At 38.5% G+C, this 15,251-nt stretch overlaps 1 protein-coding gene across 1 annotated transcript in view; it reads right to left on the bottom strand.

The window, feature by feature from the left end:
• Positions 1-15,251, bottom strand: part of LOC122795985 (cGMP-dependent protein kinase 1-like) — a 1,306,845-nt gene that overhangs the window by 21,996 nt on the left and 1,269,598 nt on the right. The window contains exon 17 of the mRNA XM_044064466.1: positions 12,832-12,995. Coding sequence (XP_043920401.1) covers positions 12,832-12,995 — 164 coding nt within the window. The remainder of the gene's footprint in view (positions 1-12,831; positions 12,996-15,251) is intronic.

The following is a 15,251-nucleotide window of genomic DNA, read 5'->3' as shown; positions in this document are numbered from 1 at the left end:
ATATATATATATATATATATATATATATATATATATATATATATATATATATATATATATATATATATATATATATATATGTTATATGTGTTCTTAGGAATATATTTTAGTAATTTGACATTTTAGAAGGTACTTTTTTAAAATCATTAATTGTTGGAGTCATGTAATGTATGATGTTAGTTTAAAACAGGTGATTTGTTAGCAGTATGGATACACCTGAAGAAGCATTTGTGAAAGTGCTTGTGTACTGTGTGAATAAACAGCTGTATTTCCTGAAGATACTGGAGCCTTGTCTTTGCTATTGTTTTGTCATTAATTCAGTACATATGCCTGTATATCTTCAGTTCCTTAGCAAGTAGAGTCACAGAAGCAGTAAGACTAAGAGGGACCTTAAAACACACATAACAGTAGCACATTTGCTGACTGGTAGAAATAAATGAAAGATAGGTCTCAAATGACATGCTCTAAATACCTTCTACAGAAGAGCCATTGAGAACATTATCACCAGCAACTGCACTGTATGGATCAGTAATAGTGCAATGGCCAAAATGAAGAAGAGCCATTGAGAACATTATCACCAGCAACTGCACTGTATGGTTCAGTAATAGTACAATGGCCAAAATGAAGAAGAGCCATTGAGAACATTATCACCAGCAACTGCACTGTATGGATCAGTAATAGTGCAATGGCCAAAATGAAGAAGAGCCATTGAGAACATTATCACCAGCAACTGCACTGTATGGATCAGTAATAGTACAATGGCCAAAATGAAGAAGAGCCATTGAGAACATTATCACCAGCAACTGCACTGTATGGATCAGTAATAGTACAATGGCCAAAATGAAGAAGAGCCATTGAGAACATTATCACCAGCAACTGCACTGTATGGATCAGTAATAGTACAATGGCCAAAATGAAGAAGCTGCAAAGAATAATAATAATAACAGCAGCAGAAAATATCATGGGTACTAGTCTTCCTAACTTATACGAGCTCTTTGAAATGAGATGTAAAAACAGGTCCCACAAAATACTGAGTGACACTTCTCATCCAGCATATAGTTGGTTCACTAACTTGCTTCTGGTAGAAGGTTATGGAGTATCTGCTGCAGCACCTCCAGATTCATGAACAGTTTTTATCCGACTCATTAATGTAGATGTAAATCTGGATTTATCAAAACGATAATAGATTAGTATGCTCTCAGTCTTTTCCTTTTTCCATACATTAATTCTGTTTATTACATACTAAGATTAATATATTATCATTCAAGTGCAATTCCAATCACTTCCTTATGTGCAATATCACCCAATCTCACCTCTTTCTATAGTGTACTTTCCTTCTATATGTTAATCATCTAGTAGTCAGTGCTGTCCAGTGTATATAAATAGTGTACAAGCATGTGTGTCACCTACTTAGATATTTACTTTTGTACTGTAGTTATTGTTTATTATTTAAGACTTATCATGTCTGTCTTTTTGTGTTTGTTTTCTCCTCTAAAAGAGCTGACACTTGAAATTTCGTTTAGGTAGTATTTGCGTTTCCTAAATGACAATAACATTTTTTTGATTCTTTGAATCTTTTGAATCTTTGAAAAATGATATGAACCCATGTTTTTATTAGTAATAGTTTCCACAGTAGTGTATTAGCAAAGTGAGCCACATAAGCAATGCAAATGAAAGCTGTAATAAAACACATATACTAGGAAAATGTAGCACCTTTGCAGACTGATAGCAATAAAATAAAGATAAACCTCAAAGAATCTGAATCTTGCCTTACCTAGTGATATTCTTCATAAGAGTGCATTAGCAAGAGGAGCCACTAAAGCAGTCTGCTAAAAAGGATCATTAAACACACATATCAGGGAAATGTAGAACATTTGCAGACTGCTAGCAAGGCAATAAAGATATGACTCAAGAGATTTAAAGCTATGCCTTTCATAGTGATATTCTCTATACCGATGCATTAGCAAGAGGAGAAACAATCAGAGCAAAGCAGTTCATAAAACACACACATAAGGGGAAATGTAGCACATTTGCAAATGTATAGAAAGATAGGCTTCAAGGGATTTGAGCCCATCTCATTTCTACTGGTAGCCTCGAAACCAGTACATTAGTAAGAGGAGCCATTAAAGCAGTCAGGTGAAAATGGTCATAGAACGCACATACATCAGGGAAATGTAACATTTGCAGACTGCAAACCAAATATTGTAAGCAGCATAAATTCCCCAGATGATTCAATCCTCCACCCAGTGCATTGATACACTACAAATCATTTAATGAATGCATCAAGCCATTGAAGCAGAGTAAATTTATTAGCTTTACATTATTTCAGATTTGCATGGTAATGCATTGCAATGCTTAGCTCATTTGTGTGACTAATGGCAATATCCATAGTGCATGACAAGAAGTGCTATGTCTTGTTGGTTATTCATGTGCAGTAATGCTGTTCTCTGTAACCTGTAATGCAATGTACAACACAGTAGGATGATTTCTGTTGTATAAGCCCTTTGTGGGCATATGTGTTGTGTTTATCTGTTTGCACAATCTGCAAAGAAGGTAACCAAACTGAGAATTGAACCAAAAAACCTCTTTCTGTGAGGTGAGAGCACTCCCCACTGTGCCACTGTGTCACCCTTATCCAAAAAGTACACTTTTTAAGATGGGTACATCAAATAAGAACCAATCATGCTTACATTCGTCAAATATCAGGGAATTTGAGAGGTATGGGTGGGAATATTTTTTTTTTTTTTTTTTGTGGGAGAGGTGCCCTTTTATTTATTTATTTAGTTATAGAAAAGAGAGGGGAAGGAAGGAAGGATGCCAGAGAAGTAAGTGGTTTGTAAAAGGGAGAGGTTAGTTGGCATGGAAAGGCAGACATGACTGACAGGATATGGAGCAACACAATGGTGAAGGAGATTTCAAGCAAATAGAGAGAATACAATGGTGAAGGGAGGATTGTACAGCATGTAAGGGTGACCATAGACAAAAAAGGGAAGGAAACACCAGGTTAGGGGCTAGGACTGTGTGTTCAAAAATGGAGTCTCTACCAGCTTAGTCCAAATAGGAGATTACTTGTCCTCCTAGGAAACCTCAATACTGAGTCCTGCCTCAGAGGTTGGAGTCTATGTTGGGCAAGGATGCAACTCAATAAGTCAGTAGGTTATGTGTAGTTTGTTGTGATGTTGCATGTAATACTAACAGAAATGGAAAGAAACAAAAAATAACAAAATAAATGCATGTAAGACAAAGGATAGCAGCAAAGAGGGTGGGGGAACAGAAATACAAAACTAATGAATACTGCATTCTTAACTGAGTTTATACTGATACAGTAAAGTGTACTAAGCCTTTAATATGTCATCAACCTGTGTGTCCTATTCTGACATTGCAGGGGGCAAAAAGCCATCATGACATGCAGTCTGAGAAAAGAATAATACCTGCAGGAGCTATTTATCAAGCCAGCACATCTTTGCTTGTGGCCAGTGATGCTACATGACTTTTTATAATGGCAGACTGTATGTGTATATATATATATATTATACATGCTGATCACACAATAACTATACGTACCACAGGTGATAAACAAGAGACAGGTACATCTGCTGTATATTGTGAAATGTCCAGCAAACTACTACTTATGGATTATGCATATAAGGACCTTGTGGTAGTGCATTGATATTAGTTGGACAACAAATATGCTCTGCCATGACAACATACTGTTCTTTAGTGAGGTGGATTGAATCCACAGCCACCCTAACAATCTCAGTGCACATAAACTTAATATGATGATCCACTTGTCTACCTATACAGGAGGAAGCATGCAGAAGTGCACTTCTTACATTGTACATTCTGCTACCCTTAAGCTATGTCGGTACTGACAGATGTGGTACTGCTGTATAAAAGTTATACAGAGTTACTTTAAATGGCCATAATGTATTACTATGCAAACAGAGACATTTTTCATGATAGCATGTATACTTATCCTGGAGGTCTCTTACATGCTCTAGTCTGCTCCTGTGTATCTACTGATTCTTTTTGATCTCTGCAGGATAGAGAAACATAGAGAAGGCATAATGAGAAATTGGATGGTGGCTTGCAGTGGTATGTAATTTAAGCTAAAACATGATATACTTAAGAGTACTGAAGTAGTGACTGTACCCTAATGTTAGCCGTCAGCCACTCATCAGTCAAGGAGGTCAGGCTTGGATCAGATCATGTCACTGGTGATGCCATTAACCACCCATGCGTGGGATGTCAATAGAAGAGATGGCAGCCTTGGCCAAACCATTAGCCTTGCACAGACATCTGGTATAGTCCTCTTGCAGGAGGCTAGGGCTGTAATGCTTATGGAAGTTGTCAACAAAAATGTTAAACTCCTCCTCACATAATTTCTGTGCTCTAAAAGAAGAACTTTAAGCACCATCACCAGCCATAATGTTTCATCTTGATAGATATCATGTAGAATCATATCAGTGACTTTGCAATGGACCTGCACTACTGTTCTATTATGGCTGCCTTCAGCATATCCTGCACCACTGCCTACCATATCTGGTCCCAGAAAGCCATGTTGATTTTACATATTTCATGGATGTGCATGCCAAACATTACTCATGTGTACTGACCCTAAACCTAAATTCACTCCTGCCCTTAACTCAAACCTTAACTCTACACATTATGTTCCTAAAAATCCTTTTCCTAGCAGTACCACTACAGAAGACAAACACACAGAGCACCCACAACACCAAACAAACAAACAAAATGGTAACTCTAACCCCTTACCTAACCCTTAATCTAACAGCAACCCATAAACACATATGCACATTAAACACTATAACCTTTTTCAGTGACATATTAATTTTCCTGCACACTCTTACTTATCCACAATATAGAAATGAGCATTCCATCACTTGTGCAATTGTTCATTTGTCAATTAAGTCATTTGGGCATACATCCACCCACAAATATGCATTCAGTACTTTGAGATGTAGCTATACATATTACATAGAAATATTTGCATACCATATATGTATATGTACATATATAAAGCAGGTGTTCCAAGCTACTAATGACTGAAAAAGCTCTGTCTCACTCCACAGAGGTCTCCAGAGAGACACGGGACTAGGATTGGTTGTCGACTATTTATAATGTCGACATCTGGAATATCAGTGTCACAAGGTTGAAACACTGAACACTGTGAAGCACCAATGTCAACATCTGAAATATCAGTATCATAAGGTTGAAACACTGAACACTGACAAGCACTAGGCATGTTCTGTGGAATAACCCAGAGCAGACTAAACCAACAATAAATGTTTTTTGCAGGGGAGGGGGCTTGCCCCAAGCCACCAACATGTGGGTGGCTGTGCCTCCCACACCCCATGTTAATTTTATATAATAATTCTGAGATTGCACAGCACTCAGAGAAACAGAATATTCCCCTATCTGGGGACTGTCAATCACACATGTTGAATGATGTCAATCAAACAGGTGGTGGACTGTCAGTCATAGGATCATTGGATCATAGGAGGTTGCTAGGCTATTGGCACTGAGGCCCTTATAAGCCTAGCCAAGAGTTTAGCCCATGTTTAGACAAGTCAGCACATGATGCCTCTGTCCAGCAAGGACACGGGTGAAATCCCAGGGGTATATTTTCTGTTTCCCATCCAATTATCCAGGTTGTGCTTAAAAAGGGGTACAGAGATACTCTGCTTAATGTGGAGAGGTAGTCTATTCCATAGATGAGGGAGTCTCTGGGACACAAATCTGTCCTGTCAACAAGTTCTGTTGATGTTACAGACCAGATTGAGGCTGCACATGCAAGTTACTCAAGTAGAGCTTGACTTGCAGATATGCAGCAGTCCCATCAGGGTGGGGTCCATGATCGCCTTGTATTCCAGACAGAGGTCACTTCTGTGGTGTCTGTATGAAAATGAGTAGAGGGATATGGCTTTTAGCCTATCTGTGTATGGTAGATGTTTGAGGCCCTGGATTCTCCTGGTGAGGAACCTCTGTGGTCTCCTCAACTGCTACATGTGCTTTGGGAGGTATGTGCCGAAAGGGGTGTTGTACTCAATAATCGATGGGCCTTATAAGGGAAGAATACAGGGATGCTATGACCTTCTTGTTCCTGGATGAGTTGCCCTTACTTATGAGGTAGGCCATGTAGAAGGCTTTCCATACAAAGGAAGCAACATGGTGGTCAAATGTTAGGTTGCTATCAACCTGGGTGCTTAAATCCCTCATAATTGATTGTGAATTTAGGATATTGTTATTAATGTGATAATTTGTAGGGACATCACTCTCCCCAAAGGGGATGATGATGCATTTTTTTGGTATTCATCTTGAGGCCATGTTTCTGGCCCCAGTCATTTGTCTGAGTGAGACCCTCATGGAGGATGTCTATGTCACTAGAGGAATTGATGACAGCACCCAGCTTGCAGCCATCTGCAAACGTGGTCAGCGATAGCCCACTGGTTTTGGCCTGCACCTCAGAAAAGTATATCCCAAATAACAGAAGCCTCAAGACTGAACCCTGGGGTATGCTGCTTGTTACGACTCTACTGCTTGAGGTGGCTTCCCCTATTTTGACTAGGTGGGTTCTATCAGTGAGCCAGTTTGTACCCATCTGGTAACATATGGATTGATGCCTAGTTGAGAGAGTTTGTCTATTATGCCTTCGTGGGGAACAGTGTCTAAGGCTTTGGCCAGATCAAGGTAGGCAGTGTGCACAGTCTTCCCCTCATCCATGGCTTTGGTGACTGTCTTCAAGAATTCGACCAAATTTAGCAGACATGACCTCCCGTTGAAGAAGCCAAACTGTGTGGGATTGAGTGTTTGGAGGCTGCCAATGTCCTTGTAAATGAGTTCCATGATAATCCATTCCATGGCCTTGTATATCAGGCTAGTTAGGCTGATGGGTCTATAATCTCCCGAATTGGTGGATGCTCCATCTTTGTGTAAAGGGATGACAATGGCTGTCCTCTTCTCAGATGGGATGAAGCCAGTACTCAGGCTTTGGTTGAATAGGGCACCTAATGGTGCTGCAAATTCCTGCCTGAGTTCATGTAGGATGCAGCCTGGTATTTTATCGGGTCCCATGGAGGCTGTATTTTTTGCCTTTGAGAGAGCAGTGATGACCTGTTCCCTAGATATAAGGGGAAGGAGACAGGTACTGGGGATGCCCTGATTTACTGATGGGGGACAAAGTGGGTGAAGTTTTCAGTGAATCTATCAGCCAGCAAGTTTGCTATATCTACGGCATATGTATATGTGGTGTCCTTAACTACCAGTTCTGAACATATCTGGGTGCTTCCTAATATATGAAGAAGGCCTTATGATTGTCTCTAATAGATGTGGCCAATTTGGACTCAAAGCTTGCTTTGGAGGATTTCACTAGTGCTCTTATTTGCTTGTTCAGGCTGAGATGTTGCTTCCAATTGGGCACCTGCTCCTTCTTGGTCTTGGACAGCAATTTCTTCCTTTTGTTATAAAGTTTATTTATTGCAGATGTCCACCAAACAGGTTTACTCTTCCTTGCAGAGGATGATTTAGTCCTGTCGGGTATTCCTGATCCCATGCATCTACATAAATGCTCGTATAGTGCTTTGGTGTAGTTTTGGATATTGGTGCCAGTTCCTACAGAGGGGGAGGGGGCTGTAAAGCTGTTTGTAACTTCCCTCAGGAGGCTGTAATCATCTTTGGAGAAGTTTTTATGTCTGATCTTAGCTAGAGGTGGGTTGGGGGAGATGGTGACTTCGAAAGTGATAGCTTTATGGTCAGATCTTAACAGGGAGGATGATACTATAGGGATGCTGCAGTGGTTACTCACGCTGGTTAATACTAAGTCCAGGATATTATCACCACTTCTGAGGGTACTGACTAGCTGTTCCAAGGCATTTGCATTGACAAAATCAAGGAACCTCTGGGCATTTGTATTCTGGCACGAGTAGTTCTTCTAATCTATGTTTGTGAAATGAAAGTTACCCAGGATCAGTGTAAAGGGTTGAATCTTGATAGATTTGAACAGCTCTAAATAGGTGGATTTGGCATCTTGAGCCAGATTTGGGGGATGGTAGCTAGCTATGATTTGAATAGGAGTCTTGTCAATGGTTAACTGCACCTAGAATGTCTCCTGTGCTTTGTACTGTTTGACCAGACTGGAGGTGTGCATGTCTTTAATGTATATTCAAATGCCACCTCCTTTGGCTTTACTGCCCACAGTCTGGGGTCTGAATGTATGATAGGATGAGTAACTAGGTAAGGATGGGGTGCTGTCCGCTGCTTTGAGACAGGTTTCTGTGACTGCACAGATGTCAGCATTTACCAGGTTTAAGAATGCTTGCAATGAGTGCAGTTTCATGTTTAGACTCCTAGCGTTTAGCAGCATGACCTGTAATTTGCATTTTGTTGAAAAGTTTATGTTGGCTTTATTGACCTCAGGACTTTTCCTAAAAAAGGCACTATGGGGGGGAGGCAAGAGCCTTTGCCAGAAGCCTGAAGCCCAGGTGAGACAGATGCAGTCAATCTCTGGCAAAGCATCATGGTCAGTCAATCATATCTTCCCAGGTTATCGGGAATTGGAACCTCCTGGAATGACACCAGAAACTAAGCCAATTGTTAAAGTCAGTGATTTTCTGTTTATATTGAGGCATCATTCTGGGTGATGGCAGAATGCTGCTTAAGACAAGGGACATACCTGCCTGGGACACATAATCAGTGAGCTAAATCATGTCTCTTTTCATATAGTCCAGAGAGGTAATTCTCATGTCGTTCACGCCAGTATGGACCATGACAGAATCATAAAAGTACCTGTTGTTGACAGACTTGAGTGCATATGTGATATGGCAGATTCTGGTACCTGACAGACAACTAACTGTGACTTTATCCTTATCCAGCCTGGTGAGAGGCACATCTGTCTGTCTCACAATTGAGTCTCCTATGACTAATATGTTGGGTTTATGGTGAAGCCTTAGTGGCTGTGAGACACAGGTGTGTGGAGTATGTGGTATGTAGTATGAAGGACTGTGGAGATTGTGTGTGTTTTTGCCTCAGCGGTCTCCTTTGTTTGGGTACCGCCATACCTCTCTACCACTTAGCACAAGAAATCTGTTCAAAGCCACAAATAATGGGGGACAAAGGACCAAAAATAGGGACACTTTTTAAATATTGCACTTACAAACTTAGAAAATTGCTAGACTAGCAGGTTTTGCATTAACATAAATTTTCTGAAGGATATGAAGTCTGAAACTCAAATGCCTGCCAATATTTTCTGACTTCGGTCCTTGATGATTTGGCAGTGACTTGCAAATTTTAAGAAGAATAGACCAACAATATGAAGTAAAAATCTGGACATTCTGCAAAAATCCTGACCGTTGAGAGGTATGCCCTCCGCATATGTGGGTGTGTGTTGTGTAGGTGTGAGTGGTGTTTGAGGTGTAGTGATTGTATTGACAACCTTTTTGGTAGCAGATATACTGGCTTGAGGGGGAGAGAGCATGGACTCTTGGTTCCTAATGTAATTGCATCTCTCACAAATTGTGTTCCTAGGTGTTAGTAGTAGATAGTTGCTGTGTACATGAGGCAGTTGCTACACTGTCTCAGGATGCCCATATTAGCCAGACTGGCAGGAGAAACTGCAGGAAATTGTCCGTCAACATTTCTCAGAATCTGAGGGAGAAAAGTCAGGGATAGCTAAGGGTTGGGTCTAAAGTCCAAGTGCTTAAATCAAAACTAAGAGCTTAGAATAACACTTAACAATTTAGACAGGTGGTAAACAAGCAGTAATAAATGCAACAGAAAAGATGCAGTTGAACACTTTAGAGAACAAGCAGCAAGTAGTAAAAACACACACATGTTGAATGACATCAACCAATCAGGTGTCGAAATTGTGCACAGTTGGCACGTCATATAGATCTATATTATCTGTCTGTGTATACATACATATGCATACCTGGTCTGACAGAACTACATAGCTCAGATGCTACATTTAATCACTATGTGAAGATGCTGTTAGCCCTGGTCTAATGCTTTCCAAAGAGGCATACTGGATGTCTTTCAGATCCAGAAGGATGACATCAGTAGCCACTTCTCTGATGTGTTACTATGAATTTATCCATATATATTACATGGATATTTATCTATATCCATATTTATCTGTATGTATTACTCTGAATTTATCTATATATATTACAGCGATATTTATCTATATCCATATGTATATAGATGCATTATTCTGAATTTATCTATATACATTTTTATTTTTATTTTTTATTTTATTTTATTACAGGGGTATTTATCTGTATCCATATTTATCTATATGCACTACTTTGAATTTATCTGTATATATTACAGGGATATTTATCTATATTCATATTTACATATATGCATTATTACTTTTAATTTATCTATATACATTACAGGGATGTTTATCTATAGCCATATTTATCTATATGCATTCATCTGAATTTATCTATATACATTACAGGGGTATTTATCTATATCCATATTTATCTATATGCATTGCTTTGAATTTATCTATATTCTTGGATAACACAGACAATGGCTATAGAGGTTGTGGGACTTGTATACTGACAGAATGCCATGTGTATAAAAAATAGTTGCAGTTATGGCATCACCACCCTAATAACCTCATCGGTTTGACACATCTATCTTCTCTTTAGGGGAGCCTGACAAGGTAAAAATTTTGCAAAAGGCATACCTGTGTGATGAAAGTTGGACATCAAAGTAGAAGAAGCTACTCTCAAGGAGTCCTACAGCTGTAGCTTAACTGACTACAGGAGTTCATTCACCACTGTTGAGTATTAACGCTGCCTGACTAGTCCATCACTATATGCAAAGCTCATTGCATACTGTATTGCCCTACCTTCATTTATAGGGTGTGTGCACATTTGGGTTACGTAAATTCCTCATGGACTATTCATTTTGAAAGTTTCATTTAACACATATTTCACTTGATTCCAGTGTTTTGCCTTTGACAGTCTAATTGGACTTTGGTAGTATTCCCCTTCCTGTCTGTGACACTGGTACAGCCAAACTTTACTTGAGATGCTTCAATGGTCATTTTCATAACTCTCTGCCCAGACAGCCTACACATTATGATCGTTCTGTTTATGTCTTTCCTGTGTGTCATTTAACAAAGACAGATATTTCTTATATTGATGTAATTTATGGCATTTTTGAAGTTTTGTTCTTACTTTTGCTCTAACATATGGAAAGCCGCTCCACTTACCATCGTACACAGAACATGTTTGCATTAGGATTGTCTTCATATTACTGTCCTTGCACTTCTCAGTTTTACATTTTTTTTACAATTAACACACAGAGGAGTATTATCAGGTTTCCAATCATAACCAAGTTGTTATATGTTCAAGATAAGGATGTCAAGATTCACCTCAGAAGCAAAGCTTAAGAGGTGAATCTTGCTATCCATGTACAGGCTGTGTAATGGATGAATTGTAATTGGAGAAAACCTGAGCATAATTCTTTGTGGTACACAGAGCTTTAGCTGCACTAATGTATTACTAGTTACAAAAGCTTATTAAAAGGAAAGAGCCATCTCTAACCATACTTCATCTGTTTTGTGAAGAATCCTGATCAGGTCAATAAGATGAGTGAAAAACATGATTTTGAAAATTTAAATCCAATTCTAACCTATATGTCTGGTTTTATAAATGGTAATTTATGTTGAAAAGATAAGAAATAAACAAGCTTTTCACTATCAAACTGCAAATGACTAAACAAAGTTTTTAAACGTATACAGACAAGTTTAACTTTAGCTACATAGCCTTTTGTGAGGAGATAAAGCACACACGTTAGATGCTGGCATAAACTTCTTGTTAAGGAAATCAGATACCAAAAACTATCTCAAAAGAAGTTAGGTGATCATAGCATAAAAATCCCTATTAAATTGTTGTTTGTTGTATATTGGTTGCCCTTAACACACATCCTAGATTGTTGAATAATGCACAAAAACACATAGTACTACACTGTGTATTATGCACTGCTGTGCTCAAGACATGGGGAGTGTCTGTGTAGCATGACAGTGCAATACTAGCTGTTTAGTGAGGTATAATATCCTTGTCTATATAACTTTTATTGAATGACTATACTATGTTGTCATACCTGAGTGATTTTTCTACAGTAATATGATGTTTGGCTTTGTATGATGAACAAAGTATTAACAGGGAAGGGGGATGTGGTGCTGTTAAGTGTAATATCACAAGATTGTACATGGTTACTCTCCCATAAGTTACTCTGTTGGAATCTGCAGGTACTCTAATATTTCTGCAAATTTGAAATGCACATGATAAGGAAGGGTGTTATTTGCATATGTACTCCAAGTGTGGAGTATGTCTGCAAAATGGAGCAAGACCATGTTAAAGGTCTTGCCTCATTGTGTACAACTCTTCATGCATTGCTAAGGGCTTTCATATGCATATGCATATGTATTATATAATACCCCAGCTCTGCATCAAAGTTTATGAATTATGCCCTCAGTTCATTAAACAAAGGAGTGTCTGAAATTTGTGTATACTGTCTTACACATATAATGAAGATTTACAAGGAGCAGAACAAAACCTAAGTAAAATGAGTTTTCTAAAATGAAGTAAGAAAAACAATGCTTAAACTGTTGTTATGCACACCCTTCTAGAGAGGCAGTAGTGACAATCTGGACATATTTCTTAAAGGGTCTAAATTTAAAACTGATAGATCTATTCTCAGTAATACATTGTAATCAAACAGGGATTGTTGTGGTTTATAGCAAACCATTCTGTAGATTTAAGCACAACAAAGAGAGCAGACATAAAAGTAACCTACCTGCCAACAAGAAGTTCATAGATGAGAACTCCTAGAGACCACAAATCAGAACTACAATCATGTCCTTCATTCTTGATGATTTCAGGTGCCATGTAATCAGGAGTTCCACAGAATGAATACGTCTTCTCTCCCTTTTGAAGCAACTTGGCAAAGCCAAAATCAACCTGTAACCACAAGGGATTAGATAAGTGTTGTATTTCTCCTACTGTATTTTCAGTCAATGTATTAATTTCATATGATGCTCTTAACATAAAAGGAGAACTTTCAAATCAACAGATGCACTTTTATTAAGCCTTACAAAAAAAAAAAAAAAAAAAAAAAACATTGCATGCTCTGAATGAAACATGCATCATAAATAAAAGACTGGTGTTTGGTATAACACACAAATATTTAATATGACATCATATACTTAGGCAGGATGGTCCACGCATAGATCATTTTGGAAAAATCCCATCTCCTGCTTCTGAACTGCTCTATTGGTTTGTGAACTGTATAATGTATTTTGACTAAAACAAATACTTGGTCATCCAAAATCAGGCATTAATTATTATTATCAGAGTACTGCAGAGTAGAAGTGAGAAGCAGTTAAAACCTAAGGGGAAAATGGGTGTTATCAAAAACAGGCGCAGCATATTGAGTGGGTAGACAGCATGCCTACTGTTCGGAAGCCAGATAAAATGTTTGTGTCTCTGCAGATTCACAAAAAATGTTAAATTTTAAAAAGAAAGCTCTCTGTGCATAAATGAAAAAGCTGAATTTGTCATGCTAAGATTTTGGCCAATAAGGCCTATTAAAGACAACTACAAGTAGAATAATTTTAATATGGTGATGGGAAGGGGCTGATTTCTGAACCTTTTGTTTGGTATATCATTAGAACCTGTTTCAGAGAACTAGTGCAAAGGTAATAAAGGCACCTAATGGTACAGTTCATACAAGTGAAGACTTTCTTCTTTGCAATTTGAACAAAGAACAGCATGATGCATGACTGAGGTATCAAAGAAATGAATACAGGTTAACTTCAAGTTTAATAAAAATAAGTTTAAAGCTTCAGTTACAGAAATGAGGTACATAATCCATTTCTTAATGCCTGGAAGCTTGAAACCAGACACTGAGAAAGAAAGATAAATGGTACACATGCATCTATGTGGAGATTAACAAGTTCTTCAAGGTAATTTTTTAATGCAGAATTTTTCAAACGTCATTCAGAATGTGTCAGGTGTGAGTTTATTCATAAAGAAATTATTAGAACATGACACTGAGTCCAGAACAAGATAGAGGTTTCAGAGCATTGCCACTAGAATGGGGTGTGGATAATTAATAGTTAGCAAATGGTAGGAAGAGATAATGCTCCTCACTGTTCTCTCCCTCTCCAAGGAATGCTATCTCCTTTTCATGACCTAGAAGCACAGGAGATTTATGGTTAAAAAATAGTTCTGATTGCCCAGTCTGTTATAGACATGGCTTGCATAATGGTTAAAGTTTTTGATTTGTGCCTCCCAAGCACAAGGTACAAGGGTTCAGTCCTAACCTCGGACCAATATTTCTGTGGTTTTTGCATGTTCACCCTGTGTCTGTATGAGGTTTCTCCTAAAACATGCTGGTTGTTTTCACCTCAAAGTTGAGTGGTATGCCAGCAACACAGTGCATACAAAACTGAGTGAATTTATGGGCAGCAGCACAGACTCTAGATGGTGCCTTCTGAGAAAAGAGTTATGTAAAACAGCCACATTAGATATCAACTGTGGTGTGCAACATCCTCTAAACAGAAGAAAATAGATCATAGACTGCACAGAAAGTTAAGGTTAGCCACTCAGTGATGGGAAAATTAGTGATTTAGTCTTGTTGACCACAAGTGCCCCAACTCTCACTCTCAAATTCATCTTGACAAACAGAAAGTAAATGTGTTTTAGTAGTTTGACTTAACTACTATGGCCCTACATTGCAGTTGAGTAAATCCTCGATATTCATAGTGACAAGTGATGAAATGAGAAGGAGGGAGAAAACAGAACTGAGAAAAAAAAGCATAATGCAGAATTTCAGATGATGACATGTTTACGATCTTATGTGGTATGTACTTATCTGTATAAGAATACCACAGTGGTGGTGCTGCGGTAGCATTGTCGCCTCACAGCAAGACGTCCCATTCGATTCTCAGCTAGAGCATCTTCTGTGTGGAGACATGCGTGAATGGGCGTACCTTCGTTGAAGGTTGTGTGTCAGGGCTGACAACTCGGCACATAAAAATCAACTGCCAATCATTAGCGGACCGGAGTTCCGCTGTGGCGACCCCTAACCAGGAAAAGCCGAAAGACCCAACAACAACAATAACAACTTATCTGTATAAGAAAAAGGAAAATATGGATGATTACTCAAAAATGAATGTAAGGACATTTACAGCAAGGATACTCGAAAGTTATAAT

This window comes from Protopterus annectens, chromosome 2.part2, assembly GCF_019279795.1.
Source record: "Protopterus annectens isolate FY-2018-M chromosome 2.part2, PAN1.0, whole genome shotgun sequence".
Lineage (NCBI taxonomy): Eukaryota > Metazoa > Chordata > Ceratodontiformes > Protopteridae > Protopterus > Protopterus annectens.
This window is presented reverse-complemented; position numbering and strand designations above follow the sequence as displayed.